Genomic DNA, 22,024 nt, shown 5'->3' on the forward strand with positions numbered 1-22,024 from the left:
CTGTTGGTGGGAGTGTAAACTCGGTTCAACAACTATGAAAAGCAGTATGGCGGTTCCTCAAAAGACTAAACATAGAGCTCCTTGGCATTTATCCAATTGTCCAGAAACAAGGGCATACTAAACCCACTAGCACAACGATGTTCACTGCAGCACTATTTACCATAGCAAAGATATGGAACCAACCCAGATGCCCCTTAATTGATGAGTGGATCAACAAGATGTGGTATTTATACACATTGGAATTCTATGCTGCAGTCAGAAAGAATGACATTGCCCCATTTGTAAGGAAATGGAAAGACTTGGAAAATATATTAAGTGAAGTAAGCCAGACTCAAAGGAACATAGGCTCAATGGTTTCCCTCATTTGTCATAATTAGTACAAAACTTGGACTCTCCTAGCAGAGGATTACAATAGTTCAAAACCTAGATATATAGACCATATAGAATGAGGCTAAATGAAAGGACCTCCAGGATATGGAAATAAGAGCCATATAATGAGTGACTGTTGTTCTTAATGTACTATGTTATTTCTCATCTCTTTTGTTGTCCCTTGGTTATTCTCATATTGTTACAATATCTTACCTTGTAATCTGGTATAGTGTATGTAAGGAAGGGGGAAAACAAGATGAGGGGAGGAGGTGGGGGGAGAAAAATGGGGACAAAAACATGAGAAGGGGTATCAATGTGTGTGAAGTAATGTTCCTTCTATCTGGCGAATATAACTGTAACCCCTCTATTAATTACAATAAAAAGAAAAGAAAAAAGAAAATTTATTTAGTTATAATATCCATCTTTTAACAGTTTGAAGGAAAAAAATCCATGGTGTTAATTAAACTGTATATTACTTTCTTTTAGAATGTTCCTTTTTTCATTGAAATAATTTCTAAACCACTCTATGTGTTCAACTTTCTGCTTAACACTCAAATACGGGTTCTTGGAAAGGCCACAAGTGACCAGCTCCATGAAGTGGCGGATGGGTCCTTGTTTTGGAAAACCTTCAAGATACTTATCCAGAAATACATGCTCATAAAATTCTGAACCATCATCATCAAAACCTAGAAAACAAGACAGAATGAATTATATTATAATGCTGAATATGGTTCCTAAATCATAATATCAGTGACATAATAAATCCTGGAGACAGACCTAGGTTTGATCATGAATTTAACAACTCTAATTTTTGGCGAAGTAATTTCTCTGAGTATTAAGTTTCCTCAGGAATAATATAAAGGCTATAAAAACAATATTCTCTGGGGCTTGGAATGTGACTCAGTGGTAGTGCTGCTTGCCTAGCATGCATGAAGCCCTGGGTTCACTTCCTCAGTACAACATAAGCAGAAAAAGGCAGAAGAGGTGCTGTGGCTCAAGTGGTAGAGCACTAGCCTTGAGCAAAAAAAGAAGCTCAGGGACAGTACTCAGGCCTAAGTGCAAGCATGTTCCTGGGGATTTTAAAAGATTAAACAAATACAAAAATGTCTAGCTACTAAGCATTCAAAGAATAGAAGCAATAGTTGCTTCCTGAGTATAACTTGTTATACTCAGGAAAACCCAGGAAGCAAAATGTGAACAAAAGGATGCATCCTTGTGTTATTTCTTTATTATGTTTTAAATGACAAAACATCTTTCTCCAACAGCATCAGGTCTTGCAACAAAGTATGGAAGCTCCAGGTTACAAAGCCAGTCTTACAAAGCATTCGCAAGTTTCTAAGTTTGTTCTGAGTAGTTATCTATGACAGTTTCCAGAAGTCCATTCCCGTTTCCTTCTGATAACCATTACTCGAGGAGCTGGAATGAGACATCTCACTTTACATAGTTAAAGGCATTAACTCAGTAACACATATTGTATATATGCGTTACTTGTCAAAATTATCGTGTTAAAATTATTTCTCACTGGGTGCCAGTGGCTCGTGCCTGTAATCCTAGCTACTCAGGAGGCTCAGATCTGAAGATCACAGCTCAAAGCCAGCCTGGGTAGAAAAGTTGGGAGACACTTATCTCTAATTAACCACTCAAAAACCAAAAGGGATGTTATGGATCAAGTCATAGAGCGCTAGCCTTTAGCACAAAGGGGCTCAGGGACAGCACCCAGGCCTTGAGATCAAGCCCGACAACTGACCAAAAAAAAAAAAAAAAAAGAAAATCCCAACCTGATTAAATATTTATTTTTTTAGAACTTAAAACTTTCTTAAAACTCAAATTTTATCCACCATCATGCCCAGCTTTATTGATTGAGATGAGACCTTTCTAACTTATTGCTGGGTCTGGCCTTGAACTGCAATCCTCCAAAGTAGATGGGATTATAGGCATAAGACTCTGTGCCTAGCTTTCCTAACATTGATTCATCAGCGTATATAAGTACCTTGCATTACCTTAAGGCAATGATTTCATGTAGTAAAGATATCAATGTTCTCCAATATTGAACAATAATTTCAAATCTAGTATTTAACATATTAAATATGTCCTGCTTGCAACTAGAAACTTTATTATTTGTAATTCTGCATCCTTTTTTTTTTTTTTTGCCAGTGCTGGGGCTTGAATTCAGGGCCTGGGCACTGTCCCTGAGCTTCTTTTGCTCAAGGCTAGTGCTCTACCACTTGAACCACAGTACCCCTTTCAGCTTTTTGTGTGTATGTGGTATCGAGGAATTGAACCTAAGGTTTCATGCTTGCTAAGCAAGCAATCTACCACTAAGCCACATTCCCAGCCCCATGCTACATCCTTTTATCCTTAAAACAGTGTTGGGGTTTGAGGAATGGCTCCAGTGCCAGAACACTACCTAGCAAGCCTTGAATTTACTCCCTATACAACACATAACAAAAGAATGAAACAGCATTAATTTTCTAAGACATCATAAAGATACTGACAATGTTTTGAGACTCATAAGTGTCTCTACTGTAAAATATCCTATCTTTCAGGAGTATCTCAATGTTGGAAACCTCTGCAGATGGCAGCACTTACCTGCCTCATTATTAATTGGAAACTCCCACAACATGCCCTCCTTGGTCCACTGGATCATCTCTTCAAAGCCATTCTGCAAAGGCTGTTCAGTCACTGTGCTTAGCTTCTTGGCAAATTCTATCTCCCAAAGGGAAGGCGGTGTCTCTGTGTCACAAAAACACTTGAAGTAAGCACAAGGCAATGGAAATGTCTTTCTTCCTAAAGATGTTCATCATCAATTTGGAAAGGACTATTTTAAAATCTCAATATTCATAATTGAACTAATAAAAACTAAAACTGTACAAAAAATATAAAGACCAGAATAATGGCAAATTTTAATTGTGTGCATGTGCACATGTGTACATGTGCACACATACATATACACATACATGTCGGTACTGGTGCTTGAACTTGGGGCCCAGGCTGTGCCTTTTAGCTTTTTTGCTCAAGGCTGGAACTCTGCCATTTGAGCTATAGCTCCACTTCTGACTTTTGGTTAATGTGGAGGTAAGTCTTTTATTAAATGGCACAAGACAGAAAGTAAAGGCGTGAAGACGTGGCTCAAGTGGTAGAGCATTCACCTTGAGTGGAAAAAAAAAAAAAATGAATGAGAGCCTGAGGCCTGGAGCTCAAGCCGAAGCATAAGAAAACAAAACAAAACAAAACCTAAGGGATACTGAGTGCTGTGGCATATCAACATAATTCTCACACCCAATCCTATAAGGAAGGTAATATACTGGCTTACTAACACCATGTTACAAGCTTTATTATTAACTTTTGAAATTTAAGTTTTTTTAGGAATGAGTCATATTCTATTCTCACCAGCCATTAATGATGGGAATGTACAATGACTTTGGAAAAATGGTTTGATAATTACTAAAGAAAGTAAGAATATACCCGAACTCCAACATTAGCACTTCACTCATCAATTACTCAAAGAGAATAACACATATTCACACACAAATTCATACTCCCATTGTCATGGGAGTTTTCTTGGGCGTTTTTGTTTTGTTTTAGGCAGTCTTACCATGCAGGTAAAGTCTGGTCTCTAATTCATGATCTACAGCCTCTGTCTCGCAAGGGTGAAGTTAGAGGCATGTACAACCACAACACACCACCCTCCAGTCTGATTAGTTTATATTTAATGGAGAACAAAAGATTTGTTAGAGCCATGTAAGTACAGGTTACAACAATAGTGCTTTCATTAGTGTAGCTAATATACAAACTGGTGTGCTATTCGTATGCTACTCATAAAATACGTTAAACTTCAGTGCTTCCTTGGCAGCTAATTTCAATTTTAGGGCTAACATTTTAAACTAAAAACTCAGCTCACTCCTTCAAGAATCCCAGTGTCTCTTCTGTTTTCATGAGATGCCCAGAGCAGCTGCCCTGACAACAACTGCTCTTAGCACTTAGCAGAGGGCATCTCTCCAGGCCTCACTTCAGTTCCACTTCAGAGCCAATACTGACTGACCAACTCCTTTTCCTCCATGGACGCATATTATATGGCTCAATTTGTTTACAAAGCACTTAAGATTATGATAGCTAACTCTTGTGATCTATAAGCCACTTGAGTTTATTGGACAATACATGTTTATATTAGTAAATGGTAATAAGATTAAATGAACCATCAGAGGTTGGCTTAGGATACCTAACTTCATGTACAATACTATTACTTATGTGGAGATCCAAAAAACTAGCTTCCATTCTTTACAATGTAGAAGCTAGAAGCCACTTGTATTGCATTTCTCTATTATATCAAGAAAACAAATTGAATGTTAAGCAAAAGGACACTACTTCTCTTTTGATTAAACTTAAAATGGAAGTTTTGAAAAATGCTGCCCCCCCCACTCCCAGCTTTTTTTTTTTTTTAAGTATTAGGGTTTTTTTTTAAATTTTTTTTTTTAATTTCATTTTTTATGTTTTACATTTTTGTTGGTCGTAAGGCTTGAACTCGGTTGGCTGGGCATTGTCCCTCAGCTCAAGGCTACTGCCCTTGAGCCACAGCACCACTTTCAGTTTTCTAGTGGTTAAATGGAGATAAGAGTTTCACAGTCTTTAGTACCTGGGCTAGATTTGAACCTCAATCCTCAGATCTCAGCCTCCTAAGTAGCTAAGATTACAGGTGTGAACCACTGCACCTAGCTATGATTTTGTTTTTTCCAGTCCTAGGGCTTGAGCTTCTTTTGCTCAAAGCTAGAACTCTATCACATGAGCCACAGCAATACTTTCATCCTTTTCTGTTTATGTGGTATTGAGGACTCGAACCCAGGTCTTTATGAAAACCAGGCAAGCACTCTAGCACTAAGCCACATTCCCCACACTATGTTAGAGGGGTTTGAACTGAGTTAGTCAGGTGTTCTATTGCTTGAGCCATATCCTCAGCCCTTTTTGCTTTTGTTATTTCTCAGGTAAACTCTTCGCATTTTTGCCAAGGCTGGCCTGCACCAATCTTATTACCTAGACCTTTCACATACTTGGGATTACAGAAATGACCACTACACCCACCCAGCTCATTGGTTGAGATTGGGATCTAATTTTTGTCTCCTAATCTCTGTCTCCTGAATAGTGGGATTGCAAGGCCATGAGTTACCACATCCAGTCAAGAATTTGACCCCTTTTTTCTTTCTTTTTCTTTTTGTGTCAATACCACTGCTTGAACTCAAGAGATTCCTGATCTTGCTTGGCCTTTTTTCTCAGGGCTGGTATTTTGCCACTTGAGCCACATCTCCTGTCTGACATTTACTGGTTAACTGAAGATGTAGCTTCCATGTTTTCTGCCTGGGCATGTTTTAAACTGTGATCCTCCACATCTCAGCTTTCTGAATAGCTAGGATTACAGGCATGAACCACTGGTACCAGACAGATTTGACTTCTCATTTAAAGAAGATAGAAAATAAACTCCATAATCATGTGTTAAGAAACAAAGTGCTGATGGCTCGTGTCTGTAATCCTAGTTACTCAAGAGGTTGCGATCTGAGGATTCTGGTTTGAAGCCAGCCCAGACAGGAAGATCTGTGAGACTCTTATCTCCAATTAACCAGCAAAAATCTAGAAGTGAAGCTGTGGCTCAAATGGAAGAACACTAGCCCAGAAGAAAAAAAGTTCAGAGGCCAGCAAGGTGGCACAGCTCATGCCTATAATCCTAGCTAATCAGTAGGCTGAGATCTGAGGATAAAGGTTCAAAGCCAGCTTGCGTACAAAAGGATCTGAGACTCTTATCTCCAATTAACTTCTAGAAAACAGAAGTGGGGCTTGGCTCTAGGGTAGGGCAGTAGCCTTGAGCTGAAGAGCTCAGGGACAGTGCCTAGGACAGTTCAAGTCCCATGACTCACAAAAACATACAAAACAAACAAACACACAAACTAAAAGCCCAGAGACACAAGCACCCAGGCCCTGAGTTCAAGTCCCAGGACCAGCACACATAACAGAAACATGTTCAGGGACAGCACCCAGAACCTCAGTTCAAACCTTAGAACTGGCACCAAACCAAATCAAACCAAACACTACAAATGTGCTATATTCTATCTTCTTAATAAGGTCTACATTATCTTATTGTTACTTCTATTCTCTTCAGGATAGTGAGCAAGTCAAACCAGGAACCACAGTTTATGCATCAAGATGTACAGAAGTACAGTCCAAATGGCAGATGATTACTAACATTCTAACCTAAATTACTAGTCGCTACATACCTCTGGATTATTCAGCCAGAAATCCCAACCTCCTGTGGGTTCACAGATAGTAACATTTTCAGAGGGGAATATGATCAGGATTAGCAATGACAACAGCTGCATTCCTAAACAGGCCATACCCGACCACTATACAATCCCAACACCATATTTTTGAAAGACAGAACATTTTTCCACTGGAGAAACAGTACTTTTAACAAACCTGCTTCAGATGCTTCTTCAGGAAATGTCTGTTTGTCGAAAATATTAAGTCTCTTCCCCACAAATAAATTAGCTTTAACACTGAAAATTAAAAAAAAAAAAAGTCACCAAATTGTCAAACTGTTGATGAAAAAAAATGATACAGTCTATACAGAAACTAATCTCACTGATCCATACAAGACATTGAAGTTAAACTGCCAAGTTTTTAGGACTCTTAACTTTCTAAAAAACAGGAACACACTCCCTTGAATTTTTGTTTCAGGATATGACAAATCAGTCATAAAGATTTCACGTTTGCAAATTAAACTTCACTGAATAACTTACTTAGTTTGCCATGATTTTTTTTTTCCAGTCCTGGGGCTTGAACTCAGGGCTAAGCTACCACTTGAGCCACAGCATCATTTCTGGCTTTTTCTACGTATGTGGTACCAAGGAATCAAACCTAGGTCTTACTGCAAGTACTCTACCACTAGGCCAAACTCCCAGCCCTGCCATGGTTTTTATTTGGTCCTTTTCATACACCAGTATCAGAGAACTTAGTATGGTAGAAAACTACACAATTTGCTAAAATGAAAACTGTTGAAGTCAACATTTGTCTTTAAGGGCAGAAAATTCTGCAACATTTAATTGCAAATTAAGAAAGGCTGAACAGGGCCAGGAGTTTGGCCTAGTGGTTAAAGTGCTTGCCTAGCATGCACGAAGACCCGGGTTTGATTCCTTGGTACCACATATATATAGAAAAAGCCGGAAGTGGTGCTGAGGTTCAAGTGGTAGAGAAAGTCTAAGGACAGTGCTCAGGCCCTGAGCTCAAGCCCAAGACTGGTAAAAAAAAAAAAAAAAAAGGCTGAACAGATACATCTAAGCATTCCCTTTTATAATCATTCCACAGCTTAAAAATAATTAACTTTTTTTTTTACATAACTATTTCTAATTAACCACTGAAATGGACAAGACAAGAGTTAATAGGTAACTTTTATTAACTTTTATTATAGGTATATTTTCATTGTTTTATGTGGTGATTCACATATTTACTTGGACAAAAGCGTGGCTAGATTAAGGACCAGTTTATAAGTGGGAGAATGAGTTTCTTTTTTTTTTTTTTTTTTTTGCCAGTCCTGGGCTTGAGCTCAGGGCCTGAGCACTGTCCTTGGACTTTCTTAAGGCTAGAGCTCTACCACTTGAGCCTCACACCACTTCCGGCTTTTTTCTATGTATGTGGTACCGAGGAATCGAACCAGGGTCTTCATGCATGCTAGGCAAGCACTTTAACCACTAGGCCAAACTCCCGGCCCAAAAATGAGTTTTAAAAGAACTTCTTTTCTGGATAAATTTGTCTACTAAATAAAACTGGGGGAAAAATGCAAATAAATACATTAAAATTAGGTAAAGTCACATGGTAACATGGAAGTTTTTCCCTAGCAGGTCCTCTGTATTGGTAAACATAGGCCTGATTGCTCAGAACCATTCTCACGGGCTTGCATTCTTTTCCCTAGAGAACATACACACCGTGGCAAATTAGGTAAACAGGATGGTAGACAACTCATGACTGTGGAATGGTTTGGTAGAGTATAGAACTTCAGAGGAATGTAAAAAGAAGGAAAGGATGATATTTGTGGAGCACATACTCTGCATTACAGAGCTCATACATTTTTTTCTTACTCTTCAAGGAAGATATTTAAGCTAGGTTTTACTTTTGGTATGGCTCTAGTCACAAAGTCAATTGGTGGCAGGGCCAAGGCAAGCCACATTGACTCCAAAGCTTGAGCTTTATAACTCCTACCTCTGTCTAACTGGATCAGGCCACACCCGATTTTTTTTTTTTCTGGCTGCCACAAATTTTGCTCTAGTCACAGTAGTATTAGACAACTTAATTACCTTCCCTGCAATCCCCTTAGACAGCTTTTCAGCACAGCATATACACAGAATCCATTCTTCTATCTTTTAAAGTTTTTCTCTTGAAGCTGCTTATTTTTTTTTCTACCCCTTCCTTTGCAGTACTAGAGACTAAACTCAGTGCCTGGCGCATGCAAGGTAAGCATTCTACTTCTGAGCTATATATCCTGGGCCATTTGTTTGTATCTTCAAACACAGGCTGCCTTTTTTTTTTTACCCCTGAGACTTAAAAGCTTTTTTTTTTTTGTAAACAATTAGAATTACAGGGGTTCTCATTGTGATAACATGGATGTGTATAGTATAAACCAGATCACTCTTCTATTAGACTTTCTTTTTTTCTTTCTTTTTTTTTTTGGTGGGTCATGGGGCTTGAACTTGGCCTGCATGCTGTCCCTGAGTGCTTCAGCTCCAAGCTACCGCCCTACCCTTGAGCCAAGCCCCACTTCCTATTTTCTAGAGGTTTATTGGAGATAAAGAGTCTCCACTCCTTTTGTGCCCTGGATGGCTTTGAATCTTGACCCTCAGATCTCAGCTTCCTGAGTAGCTAGGATTACAAGCTTGAGCCACTGCACCCGGCTCCTCTATTAGACTTTTTAATCCCTTACCTCATTCCTGCTTTGGCTACCTTCATACATCTCTGTATCTCAATATAGATGTATGTGTAACCTACTTTGATCGTCACAAACCCAAGTATTGTCCCACTACCAATCTCCCCTTTCCTTTTAGCTCTAGTCCCCCTTTCACATTTGTGTCCCATCATTATCATCACCACTGCCATCATCATTTTAAGTCTATATTTCATACATGAGCCAAAATATGCAATATTTTTTCTTTGGTGTGTGTGTGTGTGCGCGCGCGTGCGCGCACGCACGCACACGTGAAAGAGAGAGAGGGGGAGAGAGAGACAGGGAGAGAGAGAGGTGGGGGTGGGGGCTTGAACTCAGGGCCTAGGCACTGTAGCTGAGGCTAGGCTAGAGTACTTGAGCCACATCTCCACCTCTAGCCTTTTGGTGGTTAACTGGAGATAAAAGTCTCATGGGGACTTTCCTGCCCAGGCTGGATGTGAACCATGATTGTCCAATTTAAGCCTCCTAAATAGCTGGGATTATAGAGGTAAGCCAATGGCACCCAGATATTTTTTAAATTTTAATGACAGTGTGATAAGGTTACAAATCAAGTTATAAGCACAGGCTCCAGGGTCTGATCTCAGCACTGTAAATAAAAATGTTATGATACACCATACAGAAGCAGTTACAAAGAATTGTGGAATGGTTCAGTTAAATGTTCTTAAACCTTAAATACATTTTTTAAATTTTATTCAATTATTTTCTTAAATTTATTGTGTCAAGTGCTGACTACCTTTTCCAATCTTCTTGTAGGAATTTAATACCCAGAAAGAATAAGTCAAGTGCCTTGGATTTTACTTAATAATAACATAATATGCATCATGTTACAAATATTTCAATTAGAGTGTATCTTGTGATTAAAGACAAGTCAGTTTTTTTCAGATCACGTCAAATATCTGGCTCCATCTTTCCAACTGTCATTTTGTAGGCTTAAAAGCACAGAAGCTTCATGTAAGTATAGAACAACTTTCAATTTACATAAGGTATGGTAGTTTCAAATCTTTTAGAATTTCAGTTGTCATAATCTATAGCTTTAAGGCATTGTTTTGGATAATGATCTCTTTCCCTAAGGTTTAAAAAGGTGACTATATATAGAGATGCAAAGGGCATATAAATACTGTGTTAGGAACATACTCAAATGATAACCTAATGCTTCCTGTAAAATGTTCATTGTTCCAAATTCAGTCAGCAATATTCATTCAAATTCTGGAATTCCTCGACAGCATGGGTAAAGGTGAGGCAGGATCTATTCCAATCTATGGTTTTGAGAAATGAAGGATTGTAAAAGCCAGAATATCTTTCCCTTTGCAGAAAATGATAGAGAGATGAGAAGACAAATGTACAGGCACCCACAATGCTCAGACAGCCATCGGCAATAACAGGTATAAAGAATGAAGCAAATCCCCAGCTAATGTGAAAACAAACCACACAAATGAAGCCCAACACACTGCAAAGCCTGAATACCTGTTTTTTAAAGTGGCTGCTTTCTTCTTACCAATATAACTGTCAGCTTCTTCATCAAACTGAATCTGATGCTCAGGTCTTGTACTAATTCTAATTGTAGGTTGTCTGGCAACTTTCATTTCTGATATTATGTTACTGAAACTGAAATAACAAAAGGGTCAAGCATATTAGAAATCTTAGCTATGCAACAGCTCCTTGAACAGGAGACATACAACTTAATTCTCGTTTCACTTTTATACACTAATATAGCATAAAAATGTATGTTAAAATACAATCACATTTATGCATTTATCATCTACTTAAGGAACAAATAAAATCTGTTCACTATAATATCTGTTGAAAACAAAAAGGGGCCTTTAACTGGCATAACCTGGTACAATGCCATTGAGAATGGCTGATTTAGACCATATCCTAAAGGAAGCATGGGCACTGCTTGCTGGCCTCAGGCAGCCAAGTGGGTGAAGAAAAAGGTGAGCTGTGACAATAGTTCAGCTATACATGAAGAAAAGGAAACAGGTCTACAGATAATTAGCAGTACATAAAAAGGTTTTAACTGGAAATTATTTTCTCATACAAACTATTGTTATTAGCTTACTTATTTTGTATGTCAGTCCTGGGGTTTGAACTCAGGGCCTGACCATTGTCCATGAACCTTTTGTTGTTGTTGTTGTTGAAAGCTGGTGCTCTACCACTTGAGCTACAACTTTACTTCTGGGTATTTTGGTGGTTAATTGGCGGTAAGAGCATCATGGATTTTCCTGCCCAGGTTTGCTTGCAACTGTGGTCCTCAGATCTTAGCCTCCAGAGTAGCAGCACCAGTGTCTGGACTGCTTATTTTAATACCATTACTTTGAACCTTTTTCAGAGGCTAGAAACTTCATAACTTACTGAATGAGTTGGTTTCTTAAGCCTATATCTCACTTAACATAGACATTTAAAAATTTGCTAAACTTATTTCATATATAAAACAGAAACTGTATATATTGCATTTCATATATAAAATGGAAATGCAACGGGTATGGCTCCCAGCCATGTGAAAATGGACTACTCTGAGATATAAGCATTACCAACACAACTATCTGACCCACTGACCTAATTTTATGTTTCTCTCCAGCTTCCTGTGCCTTCCATTCTGTCTCGTGCTGTTGCAGCTGCCTGAGCAGCTCTGATTCAGTTGTATTCTTGTCAAAGGGAAGAGACTCTGCAATAGCAGATACAGCTGCCAACAACTCCGGACTCAGGGACTGGTTTCTGGAAAATAAAATGAAAAAGAAATGAGAAATAAAAGAGAGATGACACATGTTTAGTGACAAGTAAAATGAAGTGAGGAGGATATCTTGGTCACTTTCTGAGGGCAGGGACTACAAGCATATGCTTGTATATATATCCTGCTTTAGACATATGTTTTAGATAAATTTTGAAGCACTGAAGTTTAAGTGAATGTACTCCTGAAGCACATGAAAAAACCTGAAAATGTCATAATTTTTAGCTAACTCAGAAATGCATCTCAGTAAGGAATAAATTAGTGTCTTATTACACCTAGAATTCTACAGAATCCGTTGTTACAATGCAAATTAAATTACTTTCAAAATTACTTCTGCACAGGGGTCATGCCAACTTTTTCTGTATTATTACAGTTATTATTTATTTATTGAGCTTGAACTCAGGCCATGACGGATGTTCTGAGCTTTTTTGCTGAAGGTCAGTGCTCTACCACATTTGAGTCACAATGTCACTTGCAGCTTTTGAATGATCAGTTGGAGGTAAGAGTTTCACGGTACTTTTCTACCCAGGCTGGCTCTGAAACATGATTCTCAAATCTCAGCCTTCTGAGTAGCTAGGCTTAAAGGCATGAGCCACTGGTACCTGGCTATCATTCTAATTTTAGTATTGTTCTACCCAAATGATAATTAAAGTTTCCAAATTCTTCAAATTTCTGGATAGAAATTAGAAGGACTAGTCGGGAGGATCTGAGGATTGAGGTTCAGTCAGCCTGGACACTAAAGCCTGTGAGACTCTTATCTCCAGTTAACCACCAGAAAACTGGAAGTGGTGCTGTGGCTCAAGAGGCAGAGTGCATCCTTGAGCTAAAGAACTCAGAGAGTTCCCAGGCCCAGAGTTCAAGTCCCATGACTGACCCTTACCTCCCCCCACCAAAAAGATTAGAAAGACTTAAAGTCTTAATATAAGACTTTAATCTGATCTTTTGGAAGATCAGAAAACAAAAATAGAAAAGTGTGTGTGTCAAAAAAAAAAGTTCTCTCAAAACTCTGATCTATGAATAATGCTTATGCCTGACCCATATCATTGTATTCCTTTCATAACTTCATAGTTGCAATTTGGAGCTTTGATCCAAGTATGCAAAAAATACAGGTATTCAGTCTAGAACCTTGTATGACCTCAAGGTTTGCAATTTGAGATGGCCCAATAAAAATCATGGGGAGCTGGGAGTTTGGCCTAGTGATAGAGTATTTGCCTAGCATGCATGAAGACCTAGGCTCAACTCTTCGGTACCACATACATAGAAAAGACCATAAGTGGTGCTGTGGCTCAAATGGTAGACTCTAGCCTTGAGGAAAGCTGAAGGACAGTGCTCAGGCCCTAAATTCAAGCTCAAGGCTCTGAGTTCAAGCCCCAGAACTGGCAAAAAAAAAAAAAATCATGGGAGAAATTCTGTCATTGAAAAAAAAGTTAATTTTTACCTAAATCTGTGCAAGAAGCACAGATTTTAACAATGTAATGAGACCTTTTACCATTTTAACTATCCAGTCTCCAGTATTTCAGAGTATTTTATATTCTTTTCTTTCTTTTTTTTTTTTATTTGCCAGTCCTAGGACTTGAACTCAGAGCCAGGGTACTGTCTCAGAGCTTTTTTTGCTCAAGGCTAGCACTCTACCGCTTGAACCACAACACCACTTTCATGAATATTAAACAAACACTCTACCACTAAGCCACATTCCCAGAGTCTTATTTTATAGTCTCACCTTTCATTACTTTATACTATCTGAGTTTCTTTAAAATAAACGATAGCATACAACTTCAGAAAAGAAAATCTCAATGCGCACAACTTTTGGCAAGCAAATTGGTGATTCTAAAATTTGTTAAGTACATACAAATATTGTTACCCAGTAATCCCACTTCTTAGGAAATTTCTCTGAAGAAAATAATGTAGAATTTGAGGAATGCAGTACACTTCAATCAGGACATAAGCCGTTCTACTTCTGTGCTGGAAACAATCTTAGCATCTTACATCCAGTTTTATTTTGAATTTCAGCTAACATTTTTCTTTTTTTTTGCCAGTCCTGGAACTTGAACTCAGGGCCTTTTGCTCAAGGCTATCACTCTACCACTTGAGCTACAGTGCCTCTTCTGACTTTTTCTGTGTATGTGATACTGAAGAATCAAACCCAGGGCTTGATGCATGCTAGGCGAGCACTCTACCATGAGGCTACACTCCTGGCCCCTGGGCTAACGTATTAATCAAAACTTTTCCTTAATCATTTTTTTTTTTTTGCCAGTACTGGGCTTGAGCTCAGGGCCTGAGCACTGTCCTTGGACTTTCTCAAGGCTAGAGCTCTACCATTTGAGCCTCAGCACCACTTCTGGCTTTTTTCTATGTATGTAGTACCGAGGAATCGAACCTGGGTCTTCATGCATGCTAGGCAAGCACTTTAACCACTAGGCCAAACTCCCGGCCCTCCTTAATCATTCTTAAAAACAGCACTCTCCAGTTCCAACTTTATTTTTCTTCATGTTTGTATCTGACATAGTATATCCAGGCGTGGGTATATCCCCCTCTCCCACATTTCTTCTTGTTACCTCTTTACCCCTGTTTTGATTTGTTTTGAGGAAGAAAAAAAAAAAAACAGTCTGAGTCATAACTTGCTATGCAGTTGAGGAGTTTTCAGATTCGCAATCCTCCCTTAGTCTCCCAGGTGATGGGATTACAGGTGTGTGCTACCACCTGGCTTCTCCCATGTTAAGGTAGGAAGCACAGATTATGATTTGTTCAGTGTTCTATTGCCAGGACTTTGGACTCTGACTGAGATACAATGTCAAAGGGAAGTTGCTGATTAAAAAAATGTTAATTCAAGACCAAAGGAACAAAAGGTGCATGGTATCCTTAATATGTGGCTATTAGATCCAAACAGTACAAGAGTACTCAATATTTGCGTAGCCAATGCTATGGACATGGTATTGGAAATATAAACATAACTACATAGGCATAAAAACTTATGACTCTATAGACATAATGTTTTATTACATAGATTATTATGTATCTATGACATACAAACCCTCAGCCTAATTTTAATTATGTTCTAAAATCTAAGTGCCAGTGATTATATATAGAGATTCCCTTCTTGAATACTTGTTTGACACGTCATTTGAAATATGATGTATAAATCAATGTTAATAAATTCTTTAATAAAAAAATGTTAATTGTAGCATTTATACTAGGAAACCCCAGAAATAATCAAGCCAGTGCTGGTGGCTCATGCCAGTATTCCTAGCTACTCAGGAGGCTAAGATCCAAGGATCACAGTTCAAAGCTAGCCTGGGCACAAAAGGCCGTAAGACTCCTATCTCCAAATAACCACTAGAAAACTGGAAGTGATGCTATAGCTCAAGTGATAGACCGCTAGCCTTGAGCTGAAGAGCTTAGGGACAGTGCCCAGGCCCAGAGTTCAAGCCCCATAACTGATCAAAAAAAAAAGAACTAATCGAGTAACAGTATGTAAGAAGTTTAGGGCAGGTAGTTCTTTATTATGAGAAAATGAAAGCAGAAAGCAGAACTTTTGGTTGTGCTATCTCCACTACACACTTAACTCCTCAAGGCTATTGTAGACATATTTGGCCCAGGCTGTTAGGAAGATAAAAGTCCTACAGCAGTTGGCAGAACAGCCTCTCAGGATAGCCTCTCAGCAAACATCCTTGCAGCATTCATACAGGTGACACTTTTCAGTCATACAAGAGTGGTGACAGATAAGTGTTCTATGCAAGCCAGGAGGCTAACTGGTTTAAGGCCCCACATTAGTGGACAGTTCTTAAATCAAGGCCACAAAGGTTTCAAGGGTTCCTTCAAGAGTTGCTGTCAAAAGTAGCTGCATTCAGGAAAGTCTTAATATGGTGCCTCTACAGGTAAATTTTGTCCTGACACCATTGCCTTCAATCCAGCTGCTTTTCTATGGTTATCAGATCACCAGGTGTGATAGGTTTTATTTTCAGGAAGTAAAGACATCAATACTTCCAGTCCCACATGCCATATACTGCCACATTGCCATCCTTATGTCTCCTCTCCTCAGTTCCTAGAAGGGACAGAATGGGATAGAAAGGACATTCCATGTCTTGTGAGGCTGGACCACACAACGGGATTCAGCACTCCATGTCTGAATTAGCTCACTTGCCTTCTACCCAACTAAGCATTTTAGAAAGCAGAAACCAAGAACAGTTCCAAAAACTGTTAAATCACTCTGGGACATAAAAACCTCCTCTTCTGGTAAACGGTCGTAAAAGGTCAGTGATAGATATCCTAAAGTTACAAGCCTTAATGAGTGGATAATACTGTTAATGTAGAATATTTTACATACCACTAAAAAAAAAAAAAAACTACTTAAGCTGTAATACAACACTATGCTGACTGCACTCAGAATCAGATAAGTTAGATACGTTGATAAGCACAATTACAATGTTCCAGAAAAAAAAGATAATGCTCTAAATAGAAAATACTAATTCCTGGTTAAAGAAAGCCATATAAAAGAATTCTAATTAACACACTGCAACTCTACTCTAGAAGCAATGTTTTCTGGTTTTTGAGACAAGGTCCACCCCAGGCTAGCCTCAAACTTATGATCCTGCTACCTCAGCCTCTAATGGGCTAGACTATAGGTATACACCATTGTGCTCGGCAGAGGACGATGGGAGGGGTAGGCGAGAGTATGAACCCAGGATTTGGTGCTTGCTAAGAAGGTTCCATACCATTCAGGCCACACCTTCAGCCTGGCTACTTCTGAGATAGGGTCTCTCTCTCTCTTTTTTTTGCTTGGTCGTGGATCTAAGAGTCTCATGGACTTTTTGTGCCCAGGCTGGCTCTGAACTTCCATCCTCAGATCTCAGCCTCTTGATTAGCTAGGATTACAGGCATGAGCCATCAGTGCCCAGCAAGAGTCCCATTTTTTTGACCAGACCAGCCGGGACCATGGTCCACTACTTATGCTTTCCACATAGCTGGGATGAGAGATGTGTCAGTGTGCCCAGCTGTTGGTGGAGATGGTAGTCTCATAAACATTTGTCTTTATCTGGATTCAAACAATCATTCTCCTGATCTCTGTCTCCCAAGTAGCCACCTTTGCCTGGCTGGAAGGAATTTTGAAAAGGAAACTTTCAAGGAAGTCTTTTCCTGTCATAATGAGACCTCCAAAACAAGACGTGCATGATAGTTAATAATTTAAAGGGGCAACTGAATGGCAGTAACATTCAACTCATAAGAGAACGTTAGAATTCTCAGGTAATTTCTCTAGATTACATATAGATGACCTCTTATGTCCTACATATAAAATGATAACATTTCTTAAGTAATCACCAGCATACCTTTATGAGCTGATTACCCTTCACTAATATAGTACCTATCAAGTATTCTAAACATAGTTTTACTAAAAGAAAAGGCTTATTGGAGCTTCAAAAACCCTTTCAAAGAAGAATATTCAAATTGCAATTTCATTTACCTCTCCTCTGGAGAATCTTTGGTACAACTTTGGCGTTTTCTAAATGTACTGTCTGAACTTTTATAAGGTATCCTCCTGGGTGGCTTTGTTGTTTGAACACGTACTGTGCTCGGTTCAACTCTCATGTCCTTGATAATGTCTTCCAGACTTTTTTTTGTGTTCTTGACATTGTCTTTGTTCTCTGAAGTCTTGGAAGTCTCACTGGTGGGAGGAGACATCTCATTTGTTTTGCTACAGATGCTGCTGCTAGTCCTCAGATACCTCTGAATATTTTCTGTCCTAAAAAAAAGATAAATTAGAGGGGGAAAAGTGAGAAGTACAATATAAAACAATAAAGGAATAACTGAAAAAGAATTTTACCTTACGAAGTTTTAGATCAAACACTTCCCATTTCTTTTAGCTTTTGATTACTGACTATAATATCAGCAATTTACCATGTTAGCATATATCATACCTCTAGCTTTGTGAACATAATGTACATCAATATACTTTTTCTCATATCTACATCAGCTCTGTGAAATAGGCATTATCCTCATGTTGCAGAAAAGGAAATGAATGGGGCCAGGAGCACAGCCTAGTTGTAGAGTGCTTGCCTAGCATGCACGAAGCCCTGGGTTCAATTCCTCGGTACTAAATACTAAGAAAAAGCTGGAAGTGGTGCTGTGACTCAAGTGGCTAACCTTGAGCAAAAAGTGTCCAAGGACAGTACTGAGGCCCTGAGTTCAAGCCCCAGGACTGGGAGAAGGAAACAGACCCATGGACATATAGCTCAGAATCCCTGAGGCTTAAGTGACATAGCAGACCACATACAGGTACAGGTGTACTGATATACCATTGGTCTCCTGGCTCTAAAGATGGGTGTGAGAGGCCTGGGACTCCTGACACTCCTAAAATTTTTGCCTCCTTCCACTTACCCCAGAGTTCAATACAAACATCATTTTCTATGTGTTTGATGATACAGAAAGATTGGAAAACAGTGACATAGTTAAATGATTTATTATTCTCAAATTCAAATATGACTACATGTCCCAGCTCTCATACAGTATCTAATTTAAAATGTCATAATCAAATAATATGAAAATTGGGCCTGGAGTGTGGTAGAGTTCTGGCCTAGCATGTATGAAGGCTTGGGTTCGAGTCCTCAGAACCACATATATACAAAGCCGGAAGTGGTACTGTGACTCAAGCAGTACAGCGCTAGCCTTCAGAAAGCTCAAGGGCAGTGCTCAGGCCCTGAGTTCAAGCCCAGAACTGACAGAAGAAAAAAAAAAGATAAATAAAAATTCTATTGATAAGAAAGACCACTTATAGATGTTCCTGGGTGTTGTTTTTCTTTTTTTCTGGCTAGTCCTGGGGCTTGAACTCAGGGCCTGGTTACTGTCCTTGGGCTTTCTCAAGGCTACTGCTCTTTCACTTGAGCCCCAGCACAACTTCCAGCTTTTGTGTGTATATGTGGTACCAAGGAATCAAACCCAAGGCCTTGTGGATGTTAGCTGAGCACCCTACCACTAGGCCACACTCCAGGGTCCCCTGGGCGTTATTTTAATTGGCTGATCTTTCTCAATGAAGAACAGGCTATTTAACCAATCACTATTTGTAAAGCTAGAAGGAAAATTCTTTATACTCGTTAAATTTAGTAGATGCTGAGCAAAGCAAAACAAAATCAAACCAATTTGCAAACTGGGCAACTCCTAGAGCCAGAGCAGGTTCTGAAAACTCCAACCAACAGGGTGAGCAGACTAGTACATCAGTCAAGTGGTTACAATTTAATTTGCTTACAGCTTAATTAGTTCACTGACTACATACTTCCTGTAACCTCTCTAGATGAATAATTACTGTGATTCAGCAGGAGTCCTGTTGGGCTTCCTGCACTCACTCTATGCAATGCCAGTTTCCCACACATTTTACAAAGCCAAAGTGAAACAGAAAAGAGAATATTCAGTAGCTATATATATCACTCCATATTTCATTAGACACACTTCCAAAAGGTAACACAAATGATTTTTGTCTACTTCAGACCCAGACAAAAAAATGTCTTCTCCTCCCCACTTCTATAGGATAAAATCTAGGGCCTTATACATATTTCATTTACTTGTTCAAGCAGTAATGGGAGTTTATGTTCAGGGCCTCTGGCTTACTAGGCAGGTCTTCTACCACTTGGGCCATGTGTCTAGCCCATTTCTTACTTTTAAACAATCCAAACATCTGAGGAGTTAAAAACGTTTGATATTTTTCACTTCTGGTGTTGCCCTTTAATTTTAAAAACGAATGTGCATGTTAGCTTCACAATGCAGAAATAAAGTGTGTGTGTGTGTGTGTGTGTGTGTGTGTGTGTGTGTGTGTGTGTTTGTTTTTTAAAGTGGCTGGGCAAGGTGGCTCATGGCTGTTATCCTAGCTACTCAGGAAGCTGAGATCTGAGGATCAAGGTTCAAAGCCAGCCCAGGCACAAAAGGACTTGAGGCACTTTATCTCCAATTAACCCCTAGAAAACCAGAAGTGGGGCTTGGCTCAAGGGTAGGGCAGTAGCTTTGAGCTGAAGCCCACAGGGACAGTGCCCATGGTGAGTTCAAGCCCCATGACCCACAAAAAAAGGAAGGAAGGAAGGAAGGAAGGAAGGAAGGAAGGAAGGAAGGAAGGAAGGAAGGAAGGAAGGAAGGGTGAGCCAGGAGTTTGGTGGTAGAGTGCTTGCCTTGCATGCATGAAGAGCCAAGTTCAAATCTTCAATACCACATACATAGAAAAAAGCCAGAAGTGGTGCTGTAGCTCAAGTGTTGGAGGCCTAGCCTTGAGAAAGCACGAGGAAAGTACTCAGGCCCTGAGTTCAAGGACCAGGACTGGCAAAAAAAACCAAAAAGTCATTGATAAATATTACAGCAAGTATTTATCAGGAACTGGGTATTATATTAGGTGTTGACGATATACACTACTAATAAAAAACTTCATCATAAGATAGAACATGAGACCAAATTTCCTAATTTCCTCACTTTAAAAAGTAATTTTTAACATTTTAAGTTGCTGTATAAAGGGCAGTTTCAGTTCACTATGTATAGTGTATGTATAGTACAATGCATGTTGATCAATAGCATCCCTTTTATTGTTCCCCCATCTTTTCAAATCCCATCCACACCCTCAAGTTAGGGCTTCTACTGATTTCCTCTTTAATTTCATCAGATGAACTCTGTTTCCTTTCACTGTCATGAGTTTGGCAAAAAGCAAAAAAAAAAAAAAAAAGTGTGGGCAGTTACCCCCCTTCAAGCTGTGGTGTAAGAAGAAGTTAGGAACTATACATGAACAAATTAGTGACAATAATTATCCAGAGAAATAATGACCTCTCTTCCTGAGATCTGCACACTTGAAAGGCATCTCTTGACCAGGCAACTAGGATTAGATAGGTATGTGATATTTGATCACAAACCTCCCTCTGGCGAGAAGATACCCATTAGTCTGCCACCACTCATCGCCTATAGAAAAGGTCTCCTAAATCAGCAAGATAGACTTTGGACAAGCATCTGCTGCCTTCTTGATTAGCAGGCTTTTTTTTTTTAAAAAAGTAAAATGAACTCATCCCTTTCAACAGTGTCTCTTGATTGGTGTGTAGTACAGTGAGCAGCCAGACTTGAGTATATGTGAGTACATAGAGTAACAAGGATGTAGGTAGGCCAGAGCACTGCTTTCCAAAATTAACATACATACGAATCATCTACTACTTGCTAAGATATAGCCTTTTTATTTTATTTTTTAAGTGCCAGTACTGGGGCTTGAACCTAAGGCCTAGACGCTGTCGTCCCCTGCTTATTTTTTTTTTTAACGTAAGGCTGGCACACCTCCACGTCCAGCTTTTTCCGTAGTTAACTGGAGATTTAAGCCAGTCTGACGGACTTTCCTGCCCGGCCTAGCTCCGGTGAAGCGCGCGGTCCCCAGACCTCAGCCTCTCGAGTAGGTGGATTACAGGTGAGAGTCACGGGCGCCCGGCTGAAATAGCTTTCCCCGGTCATTACGCCAGTAGAGCCCCGAGGAAGGTAGCGCGCGGGATGAGCCGCGGCGGGAACGAACCCCAAAAGGTCGGGGCCGCAGACCAGGCCGCGGGGTCCCGCGCGCCGCGACCTCGGCCAAGTGACCTTCCCCGCCTAGGGTGTGCCTGCCCTCACCCCGCGCGCCGCGGCTCCCCGGGTCCTCCAGCCTCTCCCCCCGACCCCGAGGCTCAGAGAGGGGTCACAGAGCAGCGGACCAGGCCGCGGTGGCCTGCAGGCCGGCGAGCAGCCGGCACCGCCACAACGCGGTACCTGGGTGTTCCGGGCGGAGCAGCGAGCGGCGCCACGGCAGCATCGCGGGTGGCAGAGCTCGGAGCGAGGCGGACGAAGGAGAGCAGAGGTCGGCAGGACGACACCCGCCGGAGCATGGTGGTTACGTGAACTACACACGAAGAGCAACCGGAACCGCCTGTCCTTCCGGCAAACTCGTCCCCCTCCCCGTCCCGCGCTACCTTCCGTTC

The 22,024-nt window shown here is 40.0% G+C and overlaps 1 protein-coding gene across 1 annotated transcript; it reads right to left on the reverse strand.

Moving 5' to 3' along the window:
• Positions 1-290: 290 nt before the first annotated feature.
• On the reverse strand, positions 291-21,982 carry Mrps31 (mitochondrial ribosomal protein S31). Its single transcript, XM_090342308.1, has 7 exons — positions 21,816-21,982; positions 17,533-17,811; positions 11,903-12,061; positions 10,811-10,951; positions 6,829-6,908; positions 2,959-3,102; positions 291-1,055 (listed from the first exon to the last, which is right to left on the reverse strand). The coding sequence occupies exons 1-7, from the start codon at positions 21,929-21,931 to the stop codon at positions 826-828; spliced, it is 1,149 nt and encodes a 382-aa protein (XP_090198434.1). The 5' UTR covers positions 21,932-21,982; the 3' UTR covers positions 291-825.
• Positions 21,983-22,024: the final 42 nt, after the last annotated feature.

Source organism: Megascapheus bottae, chromosome 11 (genome assembly GCF_031878675.1).
Source record: "Megascapheus bottae isolate mThoBot1 chromosome 11, mThoBot2.hap1, whole genome shotgun sequence".
Taxonomy (NCBI): domain Eukaryota; kingdom Metazoa; phylum Chordata; class Mammalia; order Rodentia; family Geomyidae; genus Megascapheus; species Megascapheus bottae.

Excerpts from the sequence above, each read along its gene's own strand:
- Mrps31 (XM_090342308.1), bottom strand. The coding sequence starts at position 21,931 with ATGCTCCGGCGGGTGTCGTCCTGCCGACCTCTGCTCTCCTTCGTCCGC. Across the intron at positions 6,909-10,810 it reads GCAGCCACTTTAAAAAACAG|TGTTAAAGCTAATTTATTTG; the intron begins GTATTCAGGCTT and ends TTTAATTTTCAG. Across the intron at positions 1,056-2,958 it reads TCCAATTAATAATGAGGCAG|GTTTTGATGATGATGGTTCA; the intron begins GTAAGTGCTGCC and ends CTTGTTTTCTAG.